The sequence below is a fragment of the Molothrus ater genome, chromosome 15, assembly GCF_012460135.2.
Source record: "Molothrus ater isolate BHLD 08-10-18 breed brown headed cowbird chromosome 15, BPBGC_Mater_1.1, whole genome shotgun sequence".
In the NCBI taxonomy this organism is placed as follows: Eukaryota; Metazoa; Chordata; class Aves; order Passeriformes; family Icteridae; genus Molothrus; species Molothrus ater.
The window spans coordinates 1,392,443-1,416,037 of record NC_050492.2 but is presented as its reverse complement, the minus strand read 5'-3'; the positions used below and the strand labels follow the sequence as shown (position 1 = coordinate 1,416,037).

General features: G+C 55.8%; 2 protein-coding genes across 2 annotated transcripts; both read left to right on the top strand.

Moving 5' to 3' along the window:
• Positions 1–298: 298 nt before the first annotated feature.
• Positions 299–14,881, top strand: DNAJC18 (DnaJ heat shock protein family (Hsp40) member C18). The gene is made up of 7 exons (XM_036391539.1): positions 299–408; positions 529–674; positions 2,167–2,352; positions 5,027–5,139; positions 6,919–7,028; positions 8,686–8,858; positions 12,355–14,881. The coding sequence occupies exons 1-7, from the start codon at positions 371–373 to the stop codon at positions 12,477–12,479; spliced, it is 891 nt and encodes a 296-aa protein (XP_036247432.1). The 5' UTR covers positions 299–370; the 3' UTR covers positions 12,480–14,881.
• A 4,128-nt stretch (positions 14,882–19,009) lies between these two features.
• On the top strand, positions 19,010–23,339 carry PROB1 (proline rich basic protein 1). The gene is given in 4 exon segments (XM_054516469.1): positions 19,010–19,290; positions 19,292–20,633; positions 20,635–22,663; positions 22,666–23,339. Coding segments are annotated over 4 exon segments (4,326 nt in total).
• The last annotated feature ends 256 nt before the right edge of the window (positions 23,340–23,595 follow it).

The window sequence follows — 23,595 nt, the reverse complement described above, 5'->3', positions numbered from 1 at the left end:
CTGCTGGGCACTGCCCAGGCTGCCCAGGGAATGGGCACGGCCCCGAGGCTGCCAGAGCTCCAGGAGCCTTTGGACAGCAGGGATGCACAGGGGGGATTGCTGGGGGGTCTGGGCAGGGACAGGGGCTGGACTGGGTGATCCTGGTGGATCCCTTCCTGCTCGGGACATTCCACAATTCCATGACATTCCACCATTCCACCATTGCATGACCTCGCGCTCCCCTCAGCGCCCTCCATGACGTCACTGCCTTTTTCCCGTGACGTCACGCCCCGCCGGCGCCGCCGGGCCCGCTCCCAGCAGCCCCCGCGCACAAGATGGCGGCGCGGGGCGGCGGGCGGTGAGCGAGGGGCGGCAGCGGCCGCGGGCCGACATGACCTACACGGCCGAGCAGCTGGACGGGGTGCAGCGGTGAGCGGCACTGCGGGGCCCGCGGGAGACCGGGGGGCGGCGGGGAGGGGCAGGGTGAGCCCGGGGAAAGGCGGGGAGCGGGCCCGGGGCGCCCCGGGATAACCCCGTGTGCGCCCTCAGGATCAAGCGGTGCCGCGATTACTACGAGATCCTGGGCGTGAGCCGGGACGCCGGCGAGGAGGAGCTGAAGCGGGCGTACCGCAGGCTGGCCCTCAAGTTCCACCCCGACAAGAACCGCGCGCCCGGAGCCACCGAGGCCTTCAAAGGTGAGGGGGCCCGGGGGGAGCCGTGAGGGCAGCGCCGGTGCAGAGGGGCCCGCGGAGCCCAGCGGGGTTACGGACACAGCGGCGGCCTCACAGAACCCTGCTGCGGCTCGGCAGGGTTTGCATTTCTGTCTGCAAAATACACGTCTCCCATAGAAACGATGGGAAATGCACCCCAGGTGTCATTCCCAGATACTTCTGAGGAGCTTTACAAGGGTCTGGAGGGACAGGACACGGAACGGCCTCTACACTGGCAGAGGTCAGGGATGGATGGGATATTAGGAAGAAATTCTTCTCTGTGAGGGTGCTGAGGCCCTGGCACAGGGTGCCCAGAGCAGATGTGGCTGCCCCTGGATTGCTTCAAGTGTCCAAGGCCAACTTGGATGGGGCTTGAAACAACCTCATCAAGTGGGAGCTGTCCCTGCTGATGGCAGGGGATTGGAATGAGGTGATCTTCATGGGTCCTTCCAACCCAAACCGTTCTGGGATTCCATGATACTGAAGAAGGTTCAGGACTTGGAACTGACACTGGCCATGCAGGAGAATTGGGTGTTTGTCATCAGTAATTGCACCTTGTCATGAATAAATTTTTATATATACGTATGGGAATATGAAATTTAATCCAGTGTGCTGTGTCTGGAGTTCTCAGTTATGCTGCAGTGTTACTGTCTAAACTCATACATGTTTCCCCTTTCCATGCAGCCCAGCCTGAGGAAAGACAGTGACTCATTCAGTCTGTTAAAACCAGGAGCTTCTGGAGAGCTGTCCTTTATTTGTTTGTGTTTGGGTTGTATTTGTCTATGAACTTGTTCTGTCAGAGATCAAAGAAGAAGATGAGCCAAACTAACCCTCCTCAGTGTTTGCATGTGAGGTGTGAAATAGATGTGCCACACAGCTTCAGGAGCATCTCAGGCAGCAGGAGAAACTTGGGAGAGCCCTGTGCATTTTAATTGGTGCCTGCAGTTATTAACTTATAACGACAAAGCTGATGACACCTGGGGATGGAGGAAAGAACTGTCTGAGCAGCAGAGAGACTGACATCAAAACTTGGCTAGGAAATCAATATTTTCATTAATGTGAGCATGGCTCGTAACAGGCAGAGAAGCAAACAGTTGTTAGAACAAATAGCTTTATCCTCCTGTGTTAATTGTCTGTGGGATATGGAGGTGCACTCGGACCAAACTTGCATTTGGCTTGAGCTGATAAAATGCTCCATTCTCACCAATTTCTTGGCTGAAGTGAACTCTCATGTCAGTTTTACAAATATTTCAAGTCTCTCCATATACCTGGACACTTTTGTGTTTCTGCTGGCATCAGTGACAGCAGGAATTGGTTTCCATCAAAGGTAATGGCAGGGCTGTTTCACATCTTTTGTAGAAGTAGCTCAATCTTTGGTCAAGCACAAATTTCCTAGGCTTGTTTGGGCTTTTTTTGTTGCTCCACTTCCAAAATGTGAGCTCTGGGAATGTAACACTGGTTTTAATTCCCTCTCCAGCAATAGGCAATGCTTTTGCAGTTCTGAGCAACCCTGAGAAACGGCTCCGCTACGATGAACTCGGGAGTGACCACGAGCACGTCAGCTCTGGCCAGGCCAGGCACTACAATTACTACACAGAGTTTGAAGCAGACATCACACCAGAAGAAATATTTAATGTGTTTTTTGGTGGGCACTTCCCTACAGGTCAGTACCTGGCTGCAGTGGTTTCAAAGGGCAGTGGACTGACTAAGCCTGAGGGAATGGCTGGGGCTGGGCCAGGGCAGGGCCAGGCTGGATTTTGGGAGAAGTTTCTCCCCCCAGAGGGCTGCTGGGCACTGCCCAGGCTGCCCAGGGAATGGGCACAGCCCCGAGGCTGCCAGAGCTCCAGGAGCCTTTGGACAGCAGGGATGCACAGGGGGGATTGCTGGGGGGTCTGGGCAGGGACAGGGGCTGGATGATCCTTGTGGATCCCTTCCAGCTCAGCATATTCTGTGATTCTGTAAACCATGAGGAAGTTCAGCTTCCCTTGGGACTGCTCAGGGAGTTGATGACACATCTGAAAAGAGCAGAAACCTTTCCACATTGGATTTCTGCCTCTCTTTTATTCCCTCCATCATCTGAAGCCAGTAATGCTATGGGAGGTAACACAGGGTGTGAATGAGAAGGGATCAGAGTTGTTTTCCATGATGGTTGGACTCAGTGACCTCAGAGGTCTTTTCCAACACGAGCAGTTCCATGCCTGGGTTGTACTAGAGGCACCTGACAGCATTCCAGGCCAGCAGGGCCCAGCTCCTGGAGCTGTGCTCTCAGGGGAAGCAGGAGCTCCTGTGCCTCACAGCAGCCTGTGCTGTAATGGAATCACAGCCTGGGAGCTCAGCAAGGGCTGCCTGCCAGGAAAGGAGCATTGGGGGCTGTGCAGGGTCAGTGACACAGCAATGGGAGCTGCACCTGGAGTAGCTCTGTGCATGTCTCAGCCCAGCCTTGGCATAGGAAAAATAGAAAGATCCTGCAAGATCAGTGGATTAAAAGGAAATCTGAAAGTTTTGAGGACTTCAAGGGCCTTCCTGGCAGCATCTAAGGAGTTGCTTTAGCACTCCTGGGAACTTTTCACTTGCAAGGTGTCACAAAAAGTGATGTACACACCAGTTACTACAGCCTGGAGACACACAGACAAGTAGTTACTTATGAAAGCTTGCTGTGAGTGGTGCATCTTGCAGCTAAGGGGAGCTCAGATCCCAGACTTGCACCAGTGGATATGCAAAGCCAACCCCAGCATGGTGTCATTCCAGCTGGAATCTGCAAGTTTTCCATCTCTGACTGTGCAAGGAATTGCACCTGGATGTGCCCTGTGTGGGACATCACCCTTGTGGAGTGGGCTGGGGGGGACAGGAGTTGAGGACAGAAAATTGAGGAGCTGTGGGAGGAGTTTGGGTACAGGGCATGGCAGGTTTATCAGGGAGACTGGCATGAAGGAGAAAATGGGAATTTTTGGCGAAGCAGCAAAGAGTAAGAAGATAAAAATATATTTCTGTAGTAGTGGGTGTTGGTAGTAAGCAAGAGTTTCCTTACTGGGCTTTTGAGGGCAGGTCTGTGGCTTTATTTTTACTGAGCAGTTTTCCTCTATGGATATTCCATGAAAAATAGTCAAATTTAAAATGTTAAATGTGATAAAACTCAAAGGAGACTCCACTTGGCAGAGTGTTGCAGTTGTAATGAAGAGAGGCTACAAGTTCTTCACATAAAAAATAAATGCACATGGAACAAATGAAACTGCTGCCAGAAATCCTTGGAGAAACTTAAAATTTGGGAGAACTTTTTTTCTAGGCACCCCTATAAAAACCATTCTTCTATTTCCACATTGGCTGCTTCTTTTCACAGCTTGATAAAATTTTGTCTGAGCAATGTCGAAGGATGGAAATAAACTTTCTTTTTTCCCAAAAGAAACTTTCCTCCTTGGAGCCAGCCTGGCTTGGCTCACTCTTGGAGCTCTGACTGCACACATGCCTGGAGCTTGAAAAATCTTTGAACAAGCAGTGGAACAGAGGTTTTGACACAATAGCAGAGATCACCTTTGCCCAGGTTTCTTGCAGAATTCTCTGGGAAACTCAAAAAAAGGACAGGATAAGAGTACAAAATAATGTGACATCTTTCCCAGGGCTTAAAAATAGTTTTGCATTTCTGTTGTGATGATAAGCCACAGATTTCAATTCTCTAACACAAAGATATTCTGAATTTCAAAAGAGGAGAGCACAGCTATTATTAAGATATTCATATGGTGATAAAATCAGATCCTGAGCTTCAAATTGAAACAGCAAATGCAATTCTTCCCTCATTTTAGATTTTTTAAAACTAAATCAACCACATTCCATGTGCAAGAAAGAAAATCCTGAATGGTTCTACTTTTTTACTCTTTTTAAAATCTCTTTCTTTATTATAAAATAATTAAGTGAAATTATTAATGGCTTGAAGGCAGAGGAATTAGAAATCAGGGTAGAAGACCACATTCAGTAATTATGGGAGACCATAATTCACAGCCTGAGCCTGGTGAAGCAAATTAATTTTCCTGCCACAGCCTTGCAAGTGAATGTGACACGAACAGCATTAAAATATGAGATACAATCATACAAATCAGAACATGTTTCTGCAGCTTGATTCAAATTAAGATGGACTGGAGCACACTACAATTTCTCTGGTAGGCTTTTTGGAATAACATTGTGATGGTGTTTAATTCTGAGGTAGTTTGTGCTTTTTACTCTGAGATCTCCCAGCTGTAATTCAGGCTGTGGAGTATAAGCCTGGAGAATTCAGTAGAAGCTGAGGAATGCAGGTGAGTAGCAGCAGCTGGGTGAGACATGAGTGTGTGCTGGTTTCTTTGCAGGGAATATCCACATGTTCTCCAATGTAGCCAGAGATGCTCACTACTACCCACGGAGGCACCGGGCCGAGAGGGCGTGGACGCAGGAGCCAGAGGAGGAGGAGCACAGGCCACAGGTAGCCAGAAGCAGAGATCTCCTCAGCTTAAATAATTAAACAGCTCAGCAGGGTGAGGGATCCTCTTCCAAAGCCAGGACAAACCCTCCCATGCTGGAGTGCTCAGAGTTTATCCTCAAGGGGCCACAGCCACAGTGGATATTTTCTTTGTCACTGGGTTGGCTTTTATGAACCAGTGCTGTAAGATCCATTGCATTTGCAGCATCTCAGGCCCTCCAGTTTCTGTCACTGAGGTTTTGCTGCTGCTTGCTTTTTGCAAGCTCCAGTGCTTGGTAATCCAGCAACAATGAGTCCAAATGGGAGCTGGTGATGGATGTGGAAGCAGTGGCTTGTCCTCAAGGTGTATTTAATCCTTCAGTAAATGAGCACCCTGGGGCTGCACAGGCCTCTTCCAGCTGGGGACAGGATGGGCCTGGGACACATTTCTGCCTACTGAGACTTCCAGATGAGACACAAGGTGTCCTTTGTTGTCAGTGCACATACACACCTGCCACCTGCCTTAGCAAGATCTTCCTCTGGAGACAGTCTGTTAACCTCCAGGGATTATTCTCCAGGGAAGATGAGTTTTGCCTTGTGAATCTCCAGCTCAGGAAAAAAAAACTGGTACAGCTGACAGACAGCTAAGCTGGGGGAAGTGAATCCAGCCCCTCCTTTCAGGGAAGACACTGAGGGGCTGGAGCGTGTCCAGGGCAGGGAACAGAACTGGGAAGGGGCTGGAGCCCCAGGAGAGGCTGAGGGAGCTGGGCAGGGGCTGAGCCTGGAGCAAAGGAGGCTCAGGGGGCCCTTGTGGCTCTGCACAGCTCCTGCCAGGAGGGCACAGCCGGGGGGGCCGGGCTGTGCTCCAGGGAACAGGGACAGGAGCAGAGGGAACGGCCTCAGGCTGGGCCAGGGCAGGCTCAGGGTGGGTACCAGGAGGAATTTCCCCATGGAAAGGGGGCTCAGGGATTGGGAGGGGCTGCCCAGGGGGGTTTGGAGTGCCCATCCCTGGAGGTGCCCAGGAAGGGCTGGAGGTGGCACTCAGAGCTCTGGGCTGATGACAGGGTGGGGATCAGGCACAGTTTGGACTCCATGGTCTGGGACAGCTTTTCCAACCTCAGTGATCCTGTGAATCCCACCTACTGCTGCATCAGGAGTCCTTGTTGCTATCCCAGGCCAGAGGGCAAAGCCTAAAGAGCTGCATATTTTATTTTCCTCTGCATAAGAAAAGGCATTTTAGAAGCCAGTTTAGAAAGAACTTGAAGAACAGAAGGAAGCATCAGTGTTTTCTCTTTGATAGCGTTTCCACTCTTTTGTTTTGCCAGATGAATCCAATCAAAAGCCCCAGTGCTTGCATCCTGTCTGAAGTTGCACTGCATGGGAGCTCTTAACCCTTTACTGCTCAGGCATTAAATGCAGGGCTTGGGCAGAGGCTGAGATCTTTACAAAGGGGAGCAAATTCAGAGGCTGCAGGAAAGCTGTAGGCACAGAGGAATTGCAGGGTGTTCCTGCAGGCTGGATTGGACACTGACAGGTACAGTAGTGCTGTGGGCACTGTGAAGGAAGGGGCAGGGGAAAAGATCATGGAAAGAAAATTGTGTTCAAGAGTGTTCTGATATTATTAATAAAGGTTATTTAGAAATTACGATGTCTCCCCTCTCAAAATCCCAAAGTACTTCCTCTTTTTTCTTCAAAGTTTACATGGAACACGTTGTTGATCTGTGATTGATAGCCTGGCTTCTCTGAACAGATGCCTTTTTCCATCTCTGTATTTTCTTGACTGCTAATCCTTGTACTTTTCAGAATTCATACTCTGCATTTATCCAGCTGATGCCAGTTTTCATCATCATCATAGTGTCAGTTATAACCCAGCTGATGGCCACCAACCCACCCTACAGCTTATTCTACAAATCGTAAGTCCTTTAAAACCACATTTTTCTGCTGCTGCTGTTTGCAGTATGGAGGCTGATGGAAGTTGGGTTTGATAGCAAAATGCACATTAATGTTCTGCTCTTTATAGAAAATGTTACCAGTTTGTAAATAAGGAAATACCACCAGCCTTCACTGGTGAGTTCTGAGCACTGTGAAGTTACCTGTGGGGAGCTTCAGTGCACAGGGTGCTGAACTGTGAGGGTCAGAAACCTTCCTCAGCTGCTGTGGGATGGTTTTGCACATTGATAGAGGATGGGGAGTGTGGATATAGATCAGCTTCTCATCTGACCAGCCCCCAGGATCTGTTGATCACCCTGAGGTTCCTCTGGAAAGCAGCTAGAAAATAAAACCTATGGTTTGCAGTATAAATCCAAATCTTTTCTGGAGCATGAATTCCACTGGAAGCTGAACAAATCATTGAAGCCTTGAAATGCCCTGGTTTAACCTCTCCAGAGAAGCAGGGCCCTGGGGGCTGGTGGGCTCTGGGAGCAGCAGGACCCCACCAGAGCTGCTGTCCTGGGAGCTTGTGGGGCAGAGGAAAAGCCACGTGCTGCTCTCAGCTTCTGGGGCTGGAGGAGGGAAAGAGCTGACCTGGGCTGGCCCTTACTGAGAGAAGAGTGGGATTGGCAGGTTTGGAGCAGCCAGCAGAGTGCTCCAAATAGTCCCCTTGTTCCCTTCTGGGAGTAAAACTGCTCAGGTCCAGCCTTCCCCTGCTCTCCTCTGCCAGAGCAGCCCAGCACCCCTCATCGTTTTACCACACGATGTCAGTGTGAGGCCCTCAGAAAAGAGCAGGAGGGTGGATGTTTTTAGGGTGGCTTTTTTTTCCCAGGGAGTGTTTTTGTTATCTGCCAGTCCCATGTGAAACCTCCCACGCTGCCCCCACAGCAGCTGAGCTGCTTTTCTTCACCACCTCCCTTCTCCTGGTGATGGGAGATTGTCAGGCCTGAGCCTGGTTCACAGTTAGGCTGTTTATTTAATCATAGCCTTAAAACACTGAACAGCCTAAAAACCAAAAGAAACTGGGGACACCTCTGAGACACAGGGAGGAGAAGGAAAAGAGTCCAGGAAAAAGGGGCAAACAGGATTCTTTTGAGTGTAACCTTTGTGTTTTGGCTGCCTGCCTCTCTCTGTGGGCAGTGATTTGAGCAGAGGCCTTGGGTATCTGCTCAAATAAGGAAATTCACTCCAGGAGTGTGGTTTAACCCAGTGTCAGAGGGGCTGATTCTTCCTACAGGGTATTTTCCAGCCTGTTCCATGCCTCACTTTGCTTACTTACATTATAAAACCCTGAAGAAAAGTGTAACTAGAATCCCCCCTGATAAGTTTTATTTACTAAAGGATCCCAAAAATGGGAAAATCCAGATCCAACTGCATTGTTGCCTAAGTTTTTATAGACTCTGGGATATTTTCCTATGTTCGTAGCAGGAGGGTGGATTCTGTTTGTACTGCACAGCTTGCTGTCCCTGAGATTGTAATTTCCTGACTGGATGGTTGAGGGAGCCATAATCCTGCAGAAATGAACTGTACAAATATTGCTGTAAATATTTTCCTCTGGAAATGCTAATATAGAGAAATAGCTCTTGATTTTTTGAGGTCTGAACTGCTGAAACATGCGATTTCTCCCTGCTGCTCACACAGGTCCATAGGCCACGTTGTGAGCAGAGAAACAGAGAACTTGCAGGTGCCTTACTATGTTGATAAAAACTTTGAAAAGAATTATCAAGGAGCAGAACTTCAAGAGCTTGAGAAAACAGTTGAGAAAGATTACATAGACTATATTCAGACCAGCTGCTGGAAGGAGAAACAGCAAAGTAAGTTATTTCTGTCCCTAGGGTGTTTCAGGGGCTGAGGGGTGGCTGTGCTCCACAAAGCTCTGCTGGTTTTAGCCTCAGTTTCCAATCCTTGTAACATCTCAGACTTGCACTGGTTTAAAGTGGCTCACATCTGCTCTTAACACTGAATTTGCTATTCTTGAGATCTGTCAAAATTCATTTTAAGTGATTCTGAAAGATGAGTGGAAAGTAGACTTCACCATTTGAGACACTTTTTTCCACTCAGGTTTTATGCTTGAATAACCCTTAGTGATGGTTTAAACATACAACCCACCACATTTATCTAGCCCTGACAGATTGCTAGGCTGGAAAAATCTTGAGACATCACCTATTGCATGTTTCCTTTGCTGGAGCATAATCAGTTTTGCTTTGACTGTCTCCACAAGAAGTTTCTGTAACTTTTTCCTTAAAAATTCTCCAAGAGAGTCCAGAGTGTGTTCAGGTGCTCTTGGCTCCCTTGTAGTGGGCTGTGTTCCTGGTATCAGTTTTCAGAGCATGCTTCCGTGGTTTGGGTGTTATTTGCATTTTCTATCTTTAGCTGAGTTGGAGATCGTGTTTTTCACCATTTTCAAGTCTTTCAAAAGCAAGAATTGAATGCAGAAAGGAAGAACACAGATGTGAGCATTCAAAATCGTTATTCTCACTCAGCCCTGAGTGGATCAGTGGCACAAATAAAGGCATGTTAGCCCCATATTTTATTGCTTGTTAATTGCTACTAATCTGGTTTGTTGAAGAGACAGCAAATTCCTGCTGTTTGCACAATGGTAAGAAGTAACAAATCAAGTCCCAAGGAGTAGCTTAGGCTGGGATGTTGTGACTGGTTTTATTCACTGATTTTATTCACCTGAAGAGCTCATCACCTTCAAATGAGTCAACACCGAGTAGTGCTGTGTGTAAAGGAAGCTGGAACAAGTTGTGTGAGTGTTCAGTAGCAGCAGACAAGCTGCTTTCACACCCTGGTGGGGGCTTTTAATTGCTCTCTGCAGAACAGTCCTCAGCACACTGCTAAAAGGTGCCTTTGCACTTGCTTTCAGTTTCTTTACCAATTTATCTGAAGAAGACTCATGTAGTCCTAAAGGAGAGGTAACAGTAGTGTTGCTGACTCCAGGCTCTTTACAGGTGTTTGATGGGAAGTTTGTTTTGGCTTATTTTACATGAAAGTTACCAATCCTGCTTTTAAAGAGAAATGAAAAGATGTAGGCTCTGAAGCGAAAAGGAAAAGAACATATAATATAAGACCATAAAAGCCCTGAAGTTTTTGGTGTGTTTCATTTGTGAGCTTTGAATGTCTGTGGCTGGCAGGAGCAGCCTCCAGGGATAATGTGGATGTTCATACTCATAAATGTACACTTGCTAAAGGGGAGAGTTTCCTTCCTACAGAAAAATCCCTTTAATTGACCTCGTGCAGCTGAGAGTCACCACATTGTCTCTTCCACAGAGAGCTGGAGCTGAGGAGAGCCCAGCCCCAAATAGGGGACAGGGTTTGTGAGTCTGAGGGAGCCCAGGAGCCAGAGAGGGGAGATGATCCAGCCTGGAATGCCAAGTGCCTGCCAAGCTGTGCTCCTCCAGAGCTTTGTGCACTCAGGGGCTGTGTTAGTCACCAGCTGCAAATACATTCACAGCAGCCACAGTTAGCACAGCCTGAGGCCACTGCTGTCATTAAAAACTCTCCGTTTTCAGAGTGCTTCCCATCCTGGCCATAGCTGAGACTGGGCTGACCTTAGGACAGTCATGTTTGTAAAAATAAACTCTGAATACAGGATGGAGTGCTAGGGGAAAGTTCTGCAGATGCTGAGGCAGTTCTTAGTCAGCTGTTGCTGCACAGTGTTGGTCCCTTAATCCTTGCTGAAGTGCTGGAATTGGTGTGATGAGCTTCTTGTCAGTTGAATGTCTATTTATAGTACATTTGTTGTGTTTACTGAGTGCACGTTTCCCTTGAGGACCAGCAAAACAGACAGAGATGAGTAGTTCAGGAACAGCTTGGGTTTTAAAGTCCTTGATTTTAAGACTTGAGAAGCATCTGGTGTCCAACAACCTTAAGGAAAACATTTAAAATACTGGATTGGTTGTACATTGTTCAGCCAGTCAATTTTACAGTGCTGCAGCAGACTCTCAGCAGAGCAGTGTGTGAAAGTTGGGTGTGCTGGGGGTTTGGGTCTTCTGAAATCTGGGGCACAGTTGGGTTCAAAAAGCACGTGCCAGGTTTTACAGGAGATGGTTCAGCTGGGATGGCTCAGTTGTAAAGTGAGGCTGCAGAGAGCTTGGGGTCACAAAGAGGCAACTGAAAACCAAGTCAGGATAAGTATCACAGAATCATGGAATGGTTTGGGTTGGAAAGGGCCTTAAAGCTCATCCAGTTCCACCCCTGCCATGAGTTGGGACACTTCCCACTGTCCCAGGCTGCTCCAGGCCCCATCCAGCCTGGCCTTGGGCACTGCCAGGGATCCAGGGACAGCCACAGCTGCTCTGGGCACCCTGTGCCAGGGCCTGCCCACCCTCCCAGGGGGGAATTTCTTTTGTATATCCAATTGTATATCCAGTGGAAATATAGTTGGAATTCAATATTTTAGAATCTCCTTGAAGAAAAGGCTTCAGAAGAGCCACTCTGTGACAGATTGAAACCCACAAGGAGCAAATGTGATGGAATGAATGCTGTCAAAAGTACAGGGAATAATTCTCCTCAATTGGATAAGTGTAAACTGAGATTCTCCACTGCACAACTCCAGGGACTCTGGGCTCAGAGACAATTACCTGAGCCTGGTTTTTACTGGAGGCTTGACAAGGCTGTGCCCAGCACTGCTTGAGTGGCATTTTGGTTATAAACCTGTAAATGGATTCCTGCTCTAAAATGAGCTGTTCCTGCCTGTCAGTTTGTGAAGCTTTCCAGTGAGTGGGAGGAGGGTTAAATGGCTTTAAATTTCAGTGGGACAGGGACAGAGGACGTAAGGCATGAAAGGATCTATTGAAGTTCTTTCCACTCTGAATAATTTTGTAAAATGAGGGGCTTGTAAGGTGTATAAAAGCTCTTTGAAAAATGGAGTGTCATCAGGTAGCCTGTGCTTACGGAGATGTTGACCTTTTCAGAAGTAAATTACTGCTGTTCTCCTCGGTGCATCTAATCCTGCAGCCAAATTATTCTGCAGGGAAAAACCTATATTAAGACTTCCTCAGCTAATCAGCAAAAGCAACTTCTCTGAATTACTGGGAGGAAATAATTTAAACAATGGGATTATTTCAGTTTTATGTGGCTTTTGAGAAGAAGGGGTACAAAATGCAAAGTACATTTGAGATTGTTAATGAAAGGGCAGGGAGGCCTTTCAAACAAGTCCCTTGGGTCGCTGTTCACCTCCCTGGCTTCAATACCCACCAAAATTAAAATTTAAAAGTGCCACGAGAATAACGAAGCACTTAGAAACAGTTCTTTAAAGGAGGCTCAGGACTTCATCCTAATACTTTTTTTTTTTTCATCTTTCAGAGTCTGATTTGTCCAATTTGGCCAAGCTCTACAGAGATGAGCGGTTAAAACAGAAAGCAGAGTCCCTGAAACTTGAGCACTGTGAGAAGCTCTCCAGTCTGATTGGGATGCACAAAGGGGGCTGACCAGGACGCACATGTTCCATACTTTTATTTATTGCTGGTTTAACTTATGTTTTTATTTTCCTCCATGTGACAAGGAAGGAGTCTGTTGTAAAGAGTGTGAATATTGGAGTCCTTCTGCAGGCAGTGCAGAGAGGGGCTGGCAAAAGCTGCAGGGCTGCTGTTTGCTGTAATATATCCTGTACATTAGATTTGGGTCCAAGGACCAGTGGCACTTTGTAAATTCATTCCCCAGGACACGCTCTGAGCTCAGACCCCAGCTGCCTGGGTGGTTTGCCATCCAGGCTGTGTGTGCTTCCCAGGAGAGCAGGCTCCCCTCTGCTTCCCGTGTTTCCTATGGATCTGCAGCTCCCTGGATCCCCAGACAGCGCCGTGCTCTGGGTGTCACCTCCCCCTGTCCCTCCTGGCTGTGCCACAGAGCTGGGGTGGTTCCAGTGCAGGAGGGACAGTAGGAGGGACAGTCCCTGCCTGAGGGCAGCCCCTGAGCACATTCCCAGCTCTCCTGTGCCCGTGCTGCTCCAAGGGAGGGCTGTGCCCGTCCTGACACCAGCATGGGAGTCTGGGAATTGCACCCATTCCAGTGTCTGCCAGACTGCTGGGAAAGCAGAACTGTGGTCATTCCCTCCTCTGTTTCCAGTGGCATATTTTGAAGCTGGCTATTCCATTCTGGTTTTTATCTGCACACTCCCCCAGCTTTCCCAGGATCCTGCATTTTCCAGTACAGTTCTCATGTAGCATATTTTTACTCTGTTGAGCAGCTATGAATGTTTCACTGTAGACATGATATTGCAAAGAGAAAAATCCATGTGGCAATGTCCTGTTTTTTCTTGATCCTCCTTCACACGGCCAGGCCTTGAAATGCAGGTTGATGCTGGGTTGTCCTGGTGAGCAGCAGACCAGTGTTAGAGCAGTGTTGCTCCAGTTGAGCACCATGAACCCCCTGAGGCAGTCTGGTGTGTGCCCTGCATAGAATGAGCTGCTCTTCCAGGGAATTCCTGCCCAGGGTGGGGGCTCACAGAGCAGCACTGCTCCCCTCTGACCGTGGGAGTGGGAGTCAGTGACACCTGAGCAAGGCTCTGCTGTTGCCACATGCCTGAAACTCGAGTCACACAGGATGCACAGGTGGCCTTGGCTGAAACCTAAGGAGTAACTGCTCAGAAGCTTGGGAAACGCCAGGATTAAGCCTGCCTTTAAAGCTCAGACTGTTTGTGTGCTAGGTACTGGTGCAGTGCTGTAGGAGTCCCACTGGATGGAACTGGGGATGTTGGTGCCACAGTGTGTCCCCTCCACGTCCCTGTTCCATCCATACACCCCTGGGAGGTTTGGCAGGAAAGGAAGCTGGAAAAAAACCCTTTTCTGGGTTTTCTGGGGTCTGCACAAGGATGAGGGGTTGGTTTGAGGCCTGGTGCTTCTGCACACAAGCCCTAAGCATCCCAGGAGAGGAGGAGGAGGAGAACAGTCCAGGGACAGCAGCAGTGCTGTGGTTGGATGTCATGAAAAGGAAAAAAATATGACACAGTGACTCTAAATTTCATTTTTATGCCCCATTTGTAGGAAACCTTGTAGGAATATGGGGAAGTTGAGTTAAAATTTTGGGGCACCTGGAACAGGAAAAGCACCGGTAAAAAGGGCATTTTGGGGGGGTTGGTGTGGAACATTCTTAGTGCCAGGGTTTAAGGGCAGGAATGGGTGATGATTCCAGGTTGGTGGCTGGCACAGCAGGCAGCCTTAATGCTGATATTTCCCACTTTTCAGCACATGAGTGTACAAAACTGAAAATAATGTTGCTTTTTATATAGTAAATAGCTTGTAGAATATATTAGGAATCTATTTAAGTGGTTGGACTTTGTTCCAGGAATCTTCCCTGCCATTCCTGTGTGACTGTAGAGGGATGCAGGTAGGGAGACCAAATCTGGCAATTTCTTGGACTCACAATGTCCTGCACGGAGCTTGAACTCCTCCACAGCATTTTGCACTGAAACTGGATTGTACCTTTCATCCAAAGACCTCGAGTACTTGATGGAGACCTCCTGTGGGAAGCACAATCAGCTGGGAAACGCAGGAGGGAGGTAAAAACATCCCCAAAAGCAATAAGTGTTTTGTTCCTAGCCAGGGTCAGGGTGCTGGTCCTGGTGTGTGCTGTGAGGGAGGGCGTGTGGCTTGGGACCTCTGCGGTGACAAACAGGACAAGTTGTGTTTGTTGGTGCTCCTCAGGGAAAAGGAGAATCCTCTCTGGAGCCCCGGTGTGCAAATGCATCGCTGTCCTTCTCCAGGGGGTACTTGGGGTTCTTTGTGGGGCTCTGACGGGAGGAGAGGGTGTTCCTGGGTGCACCAAGCGCTTGAACATGGGTTTGTGTGTGTATATATATTTATTTATTTTTAAATAAAGACGTGACATCGCTGTGCCTGTCCGTGTTGGTCTGAGCCTGGTGCCGGGAGGGTTGCAGGGGATGGCGGGGCCGGGGAGGAGAGGCAGGCCGCCATTTGCCGCGGGGTGCGGGACATGGCCGAGGGCTTGGGATCGGGATCGGGGCTGGGATCGGGATCGGGGCTGGGATCGGGATCGGGGACTGAGCCCTGCCCGCGTGTGAGGGACCGGAGGGCCCGAGTGGGCGGGGCCTGCGCTCCCGCCCTCATGGCAGGGGCGGGGTCTGTGCGGCCCCGCCCAGGGCCTGCACGTGACGTGGGCTCGGCGGGAACGGGATGGGGAAGGGGACTGGGAACGGGACTGAGGGCTGGGAATGGGACCGAGGGCTGGGAATGGGACACGGGACTGGGAACGGGACACGGGACTGGGAACGGGACACGGGACTGGGAACGGGACTGAGGGCTGGGAATGGGACACGGAACTGGGAACGGGACCGAGGGCTGGGAATGGGACCGAGGGCTGGGAATGGGACACGGGGCTGGGAATGGGACTGAGGGCTGGGAATGGGACACGGGACTGGGAATGGGACTGAGGGCTGGGAATGGGACTGAGGGCTGGGAATGGGACACGGGACTGGGAGCGGGACACGGGACTGGGAACGGGACTGAGGGCTGGGAATGGGACACGGGACTGGGAACGGGACTGAGGGCTGGGAATGGGACCGAGGGCTGGGAATGGGACTGAGGGCTGGGAATGGGACTGAGGGCTGGGAATGGGACACGGGACTGGGAGCGGGACACGGGACTGGGAACGGGACTGAGGGCTGGGAATGGGACACGGGACTGGGAACGGGACTGAGGGCTGGGAATGGGACCGAGGGCTGGGAATGGGACTGAGGGCTGGGAATGGGACACGGGACTGGGAACGGGACTGAGGGCTGGGAATGGGACACGGGACTGGGAATGGGACCGAGGGCTGGGAATGGGACACGGGATCGAGAACGGGACAAGGGATTGGTAACGAGACACGGGACTGAGAAGGGAGCAGGGAGCGGAACAGGGAATGGGGCAGGGAACAGGACAGGGGGCTGGGAGCGGGGCTTGGAACGGGACAGGGAGCTGAAACGGGACAAGGGGGCTGGGAACAGGACAGGGGGCTGGGAGCGGGGCTGGCCCCTGACACGGGGCCGTGTGGCCGCAGGTCGCCCCTGCCCCGCCTGTCCCAGCCCGGCCCCGCTCTCTGGCCCGCGGCTCTGGGCTCGCAGCCCTGCCCGGGCATCGCCCCTGTGCCCCAGCCCCGGCGGAGCGGGGCCGCCCCGGGACAGCCCGGCACGGGGCCGGTGGGTCCCTCCTGTCACACCGCGCCCGGGGCTGTCCCAGTGCTCCCGGGGCTGCTGCCGTGTCCCGGATGCCCCGGTCCCTCCTGAACGGAGGCGGCTCTGAAAGCCCCTGCCAAGCTGGGCCGGTGTTTCCTGCTCCTCCGGAGCTGCAAAAAGTAGCTCCAGCGTGGGAGAGGCACATCCTGCTTTCAGCAGCTACCAGCAGCCTTCCTCCTCCTCCTCCTCCTCGCTGCTCGTGCCAGGCTTGCCAGCATTGAGGTGAGCACACACCGAGCTGGCACGAAATCCAGGTTAATAAGCAAATGCAGTGGTGAGGCTGCAGGCAGTATCACGCTGGCTTAAACATAAATGAGCATTTAATTAGCAAGTGTGGCTCAGCCGGGGTCCACCCGCTGTTCTGTAACATGTTTGTGCCCCACAGGCACAGCCCAGCCTGCTCTGGGTGCTGGGAGGTGCTGGTTGGGTTTCGTCTGGCAGGAGGAGCCCAAGGGTCTCTGCATGGCCTCCACACCGAGGGACAAACCCGGGAGCAGCAGGAGGAGGTGCAGGTGTGCAGTGTGCCCTGGGCTGGTGGCAGCCTGGGGCTGCAGCCAGGGCAGTGACAGCAATGCCCCACCAGTTCTGCTGCTCCCACAGCACCCCCAGAGGGGCTGCTCACAGCATCCTCAGGATCCCAGAATCACAGACTGGTGTGGGTTGGAAAGAGCCCCAAAGGCCACTCCCTTCCATCCCCTGCCATGGCAGGGACACCTTCCACTGTCCCAGGTGCTCCAAGCCCCAATGTCCAGCCTGTCCTGCCAGGGATCCAGGGGCAGCCACAGCTGCTCTGGGCACCCTGTGCCAGGGCCTGCCCACCCTCACAGGGAACAATTCCCAATTCCCAGTATCCCACCTAATTCTGCCCTGTACCAGTATGAAGCCATTCCCTGTGTCCTGTCCCTCCATCCCTTGTCCCCAATCCCTCTCCAGCTCTCCTGGAGCCCCTTCAGGCCCTGGAAGGGGCTCTGAGCTCCCCCTGGATCCTTCTCTGGTCCAGGTGAGCACCCCCAGCTCTCCCAGCCTTTCCCCTGCCTCACTCCAAAAGTCGTGCTCAGCACAGTCCTTGCTGCTGCTGCTGCTGTGACACCCAGGTCCTGCTAAGACCACAATGGTCACAGTGACAACAGCTGTGACAAGTGGCACAACACCACTGGAGGCTGCGAGGGTGGCAGGAGAGCAGCACCGGACACCGGCTGTGCTGTCCACCCCACTGTCCATCCCCTGTCCATCCCCTGTCCATCCTCTGTCCATCCCCTGTCCATCCCCTGTCCACCCCACTGTCCATCCCCTGTCCACCCCACTGTCCATCCCCTGTCCACTCACTGTCCATCCCCTGTCCATCCTCTGTCCATCCCCTGTCCACCCCACTGTCCATCCCCTGTCCACCCCACTGTCCATCCCCTGTCCATCCTCTGTCCATCCCCTGTCCATCCCCTGTCCACCCCACTGTCCATCCCCTGTCCACTCACTGTCCATCCCCTGTCCACCCCACTGTCCATCCCCTGTCCATCCTCTGTCCATCCCCTGTCCACCCCACTGTCCATCCCCTGTCCATCCTCTGTCCATCCCCTGTCCATGCGCTCCTTGGCACTCGCTGTGGGTGCTGTGGGAGGTGGGCTGGCCCCAGACACCCCCTGGAGCCCTGTGGAGAAGCAGGGCCAGGAATGGCGACCCCAGCACCGCCCTGGCAGTCTGTGCCTGTGCCTGACCATGAAGAAAGGGATTTGGGGGTTTGAAATCCCACATGCACACTCCTTCTTGCACAAGGCCACCGCACCAGTGAGCACTGACCACAGCAGGTCCCCTGCAGTCCCTGTGGGCACAAATGCCACCTGCAAGCCCAGGCCAGCTCAGCAGGGAAGGGTTAAGTGCCAGCCCAGCTCTACGGGAAGCTTTCCTCTCCTCCTTGCCAAGGTTTAATTTTAGTCCCTGCATGAACCCAGAGGACGTGGGCATCGGGTTGCTCCGGGACTGGCAGCACTGGGGAGCACCTGCTGCTGCTGTTTCATGGCAAAAATTCCCCCAAAAGCTGGGACTGGGCTGCACCAGCAGCACTTGGGGTGAGCAAGCTGCAGAGATCCTCATGTCACCCCAGCCACCCCACCACTGGCATGGGGTGTCCCCAAAAACGACACATGGTTGCAGTCCTTTGGTCAGCTCCTGTGAATCCCAGCGCTGCTCCATGCCCGGGTTGATCCCAAGCCTTGAGTTTGCTCCTGGCCGCTTGGATTGGCTGTGGGGGAGCTCCTGCTTGGGGCAGGGTGTGTTTAGGGGAAAGCCCAGCTGGACACACCATTGCTGTGGCGAGGTGGGCAATGGCACCGGGAAGGGAGCCGTGGTGGGGATGGAGCTGCAGCTCGGGGTCCTGCCGTGCCCTCAGCACCGCGGATGGGACATCCCCAGAGGGGTCTGCGGGTCCCCCCGCCCCGGGGCAGCCCAGCCGTTCCATGGGGTCACACCCGGGAGCTGTATGGGGTGCCCTGGGACCTGTCCTGCGGTCTGGGGAGAGCGGGGCGGGATGAGGGGCAGGGATGAGCCGGCAGCCCCCTGCAGGTCCCCGAGGCTGGGGGCGGCGGTGGCATCCCTGCAATGCGCTTGGCATCGGCTGTCCCGGCTGGCGCTGACCGAGTCCATGTGATCCGGGGCTTGCTCTGAGTCGCCGCCGGGTCCAGCCGCCGGGACGGCGAGGGAGGCAGAAGGTCGAGCCAGCGGCCCCGGCAGAGCGGCCCCGGCCCCGAGCAGGGTTCCCCGGCACCGGCCGAAGCCCCCGCGCTGCTCGCTGCCACCATGCCCCGCGGGAAGAGGGAGCCGGTGCTGCTGTCCCCCGCCGAGCTGCCCGGCCCCCAGGGCGAGGGTCCCCGCGCGGCTGGGGACGGCCGGCGCTCCGCGGAGGAGGAAGAGGAGGAGGACGGACACCTCCCTGGGCTGCCCCGCGACGACCTCACCAAGAGCATGTCGAGCTCCTCCTTGTCCTCCTACCACTCCGCCCTGTGCTCGGACGGCACGGAGACCTTCAAGGACTGCCTGGAGTTCCTGGACGAGGAGGGATCGCCCGGCCGGGCTGTCCCGGCCCGCTGGGCTCCGGCGGGGGCCCCCTGGCGCGCCCCCACCGCCCGGCCCCCTCTCCCGCCCGCAGCGGGCTCAGCTGTCCAGCGCGGCTAAGAATAGCCCAGCTCCGGGCCAGGGGGGCAGGATGGGTCCCCTCGGTGGGGACCGGCAGCCTGTGCCGCCCGCGGCCGCCGCCGGGGAGCCGGCCGTGCCACGGCAGCCCGGGGCGATGCTCGCCGCGGCTCCCAGCGACTCGGACGAGGTGGACGGCGAGGTGCAGGCGCTGACGGCCAGGGCTTTCCGCAGCCTCTCGGGGCTCCCCGGAGCTCGACTCGACATGTGCAGCTCCCACACCTCCTCCAGCCTCTCCAACTCGCTGTCGGAGGACGGCGGGCGGCCGCGGCGGTGGCCGGCGGGGGCCGGGGAGCCCCGGGGCGCGGCGACAGCTCTGCACGGCAGGGTGGGATGGCCTTTCCCCGCCGGCGTGGACGGGGAGCTGCTGGGCAAGGAGCAGTTCGAGTGCGTGGACGTGGAGCTGGAGAACGGCGAGGCCAGGAAGGGCCACGGCAAGAAGAGGACGGTGCCCAAGCGCCAGATCCTGCTGAAGAGGAAGGAGAGGAAGGAGACGGGCTTTGGCCCGCGGGGGGATGGCCCAGCGCCCCAGCCCCCTGCCAGGAAGGAGCCCCCCAGCAAGGGCAGAGCCGTCGGCGAGGACTTCAGGTTCAACTACCAGCAGTTCATGAAGGCGGCGTCCCTGGAGGCCGGCACCGACAGGACCAGGGCGGCCTCGTGCCTGGTGAAAAACGTCCTGGCCAAGAAGATGCAGTACGAGCAGCGCATCAAGATGGAGCAGAAGGGGCTGCGGGGCAGCTCGACCTCCTCGGGGCCGTCCTCCGCCGGCACCGACCTGCTGGGGGATGGTCTGGAGGGCAAGTCCAGCTCGCTGTCCCGCTCGGACTGCAGCTTCTCGGCCGAGGACCTGCGGGGCGGCGGGATGCCGGGGGCCACGGCGGCCGCGGGGAGCACCGCCACCACCACCCATCCCACCAAGGGCGTGGTGCTCAGCGAGGCGACGAGGGAGACCGTCTGCAACCTGAGGAAGACGTTCAACGAGCTCAACCAGAGGATGAAGTACCAGGAGGTGCTGGAGGGCCGCTGGCTGCCCGCGGCCGCGGAGGAGCACACGTCGGAGAGGATCTGCTACCAGCGCGCCCGCGCCTTGTTCGAAGCCCATCCCGGGGTGGGGAAGGTGCTGGATGTCGCCCCCCGGTTTGCGAGGGCGCCGAGGCCGTGGCCCAGCTTGAAGGAGCGAGCCATCGGCCCCATCCATTCCCAAAGCCTCCCCTTCAAGGCCGAGAGCCGGGCGCTCCCCGCCACCCGCGCCGCGCCGCCCCTTCGCCTCCTCCCGGGCGCAGGGGGCGAGGCCGCTGCCGCAGAGCCAGCCGGAGAAGCCACCGGCAGTGCCCCGCCGGCCGCCCAGCCCCGGCACCCCCCCGGAACCCCGGGGGTCCCCGCCAGCCGCGCCCCCCAAGCCGCAGGAGAAGGGGAAGGGGCGCGTCCCGCAGCCCCGGGACGTGCGCAAGCTGGTGAAGAGCAGCTACAGCCTCAAGTTCGGGACTGCCGGCGCCTCCCGCGGCACCGTGGCACCGGCGAGCAGCGGGGAGCCGCCGCCAGCCACCCCTCTGGTCATCCACTGCACCTCGGTCCGCCGGGAGCCGCCGCCGGAGCCGGCGGGGGAGGAGATGCCGGCAGCCCCCGCCGAGGGGCCCGCAAAGGCCCCGGGCAGCCCCGCCAAGCCCCCCCACAGCTCCCCCATCAACATCACGAGGGTCCAGGCCACGCGGAGGGGAGCGGCACCCCCGGAGGAGCCGCCGGCGTCGCCCCCTCGCCGGGAGCGGAGCGAGCTCCGGCTGCCCCCGCGGGCCCCGGCGGCCGAGCGGGTGCCGCACGTGGAGACCCATCTGCACGTCCTGGTGGGCCGGCCGGGCCGGGAGAGCTCCCCGGCCCAGAGCAGCGCGGTGCTGCGGGCAGAGAAGACCGTTCTGCTGCCGCCGCCGCCGCCGAGTCCCGCCGAGGGGAAGGAGGTGCGCGGCCGCGGCGGCAGCGGAGCGCTCCCCGCTGCCGAAGGGCCGGAGTCGCTGGGGCAGCGACCCCGCAGCGGGGACAGCCGGGACCCCCGAGCCGGAGCCCCGGGCGGCAGCAGCGCCCGGCCGCGGCCGGCGGAGCCGGGGGCGAGGAGCGCGGCAGAGCCCGGGGCCGGCGAGCAGAGGCAGCAGCAGCCCGGTGGCTCCGGCCCCGCCGCCCCACTCCGAGCCGAGGATAGCGGCGAAGGCTCCCCTGGGCGGCTGCCGGAGCACAGGGAGGCCTGGGAGCACTCGCCTCTGTGGCCGGCGGCTACAGAGCCCTTCCCGCCCGCTGCCCCGGCAGAGAACTCCAACTACTTGGCAATCCCCGAGAGAGCCCCCAAATCCACGCTTATGCCAAAGCTGTCCTCGGTCCCCAACCCAGGCAGTGCATCCTTTGGGACCCCCTTTGTCCCCATCCCGGCCAGTGCCTCTTTTGGGGCTCCCTCAGCCCCCAACCCAGCCAGTGCCTCTTTTGGGACCTCCATGGTCACCAACCTGACCAGCTCATCCTTTGGCTTCCCATCAGCCTCCAGCCTGGCCAGTACATCATTTGGGGCCCCCTTGGTTTCCAACTCCAACAAGTCTTTTGGGGCCCCTCTGGTGCCCAACCTGTGCAGCACATCCTTTGGGAATCCCTTGGTCCCCAATCCATCCAGTGCATCCTTTGGGAATCCCTTGGTCCCAAATCCATCCAGTGCATCCTTTGGGAATCCCTTGGTCCCAAATCCATCCAGTGCATCCTTTGGGAATCCCTTGGTCCCAAATCCATCCAGTGCATCCTTTGGGAATCCTGTGGTCCCCAATCCATCCAGTGCATCCTTTGGGTCCCCTTTGGTCCCCAATCCATCCAGTGCATCCTTTGGGAATCCCTTGGTCCCCAATCCATCCAGTGCATCCTTTGGGAATCCCTTGGTCCCCAATCCATCCAGTGCATCCTTCGGGAGCCCCTTGGTCCCAAATCCATCCAGTGCATCCTTTGGGAACCCTTTGATCCCCAATCCATCCAGTGCATCCTTTGGGTCCCCTTTGGTCCCCAATCCATCCAGTGCATCCTTTGGGTCCCCTTTGGTCCCCAATCCATCCAGTGCATCCTTTGGGAACCCCTTGATCCCCAACCCAGGCAGCTCATCCTTTGGGTCCCCCTTGGTCAGCAACCCAGTCCCCACTTCCCTTGGGCATCCATCAGTCTCCAACGTCGCCGGCTCTTTCTTTGGATCCCCTTTTGTCCCCAGTCCTGCCAGCGCTCCGCTGGGAACCGGTGCCTATGCCCTCCTGGTGGGGAAGTGCCCTGGAGCAAGCCCAGCCCTGAGCCCCTGCTGCCCCGACCCCCCGAGGGCTCGGCTGCTATGGAGGCCCCAGCCCAGCCCCACCTGGAGGATGCTCCTCCTTTCCTCAGGAGGAGCGATGGTCCCTCGCCGAGCGGGAGGAGCAGGCAAAGCCCCCCCAAGCCCTTCCCCGCCGCCGTGCCCGCCCAGCGGAGGATGCTCGTGGATCCCAGCAGCGGGAAGTGCTACTACATGGAGCCGCCGCGGCAGCCCCAGATGAAAACACTCTACGACCCCGAGACCGGGCAGTACCTGGAGGTGCTGGTCCCACCGGTGGCATCACACACCGGGCTCTACCAGGCACCTTTCAACCCGCTGGTCATGGCCCCGGGGGTCTACGGCCCATCCTACGCACCCTACGGCGGCTTCCCGGGGCTCCCGGCACCGCCGCCCTCCGCCCCCTCTCCGCCGCACCCCCCGCTGCCGGCTGCCGACAACCCCGGGAGCCCCGGCTCCGCTCCCAAGGGCGAGGGGTCGTCCCCTGCCGGGGGTCCCGACTGCGGCTACCTGGAGAGCCTGTACTACATCCCCACGGGCATGCGGGCCAGCCCCGGCCCCGAGCAGCCCCCGGCCCGCGCCAGCCCTGCCGCGCCCGAGGGATCGCTGCTCCGGATGTGACGGGACGGAGCCGCCGGGATGTCCCTTCCTTGGCCCGGCTTAGCCCAAAGTCAGCATCACCCCTGGCACGGGAGAGCATCCCTGCCCACGGCTGAGCTGGCAGAGCGCCGAGGGTTAGCGGGCACTGGTTGGACTTCGCTGGCTTCTCATGGAAACGGGGACAGAAAGGGTGTGTTCGGTGTCTGCAGCTGGCAGCCCTCCCTAGGGGGACATAGAGGTGTGGCCCCGGCCAGCAGAGGGACCACAGAGGCCCCGC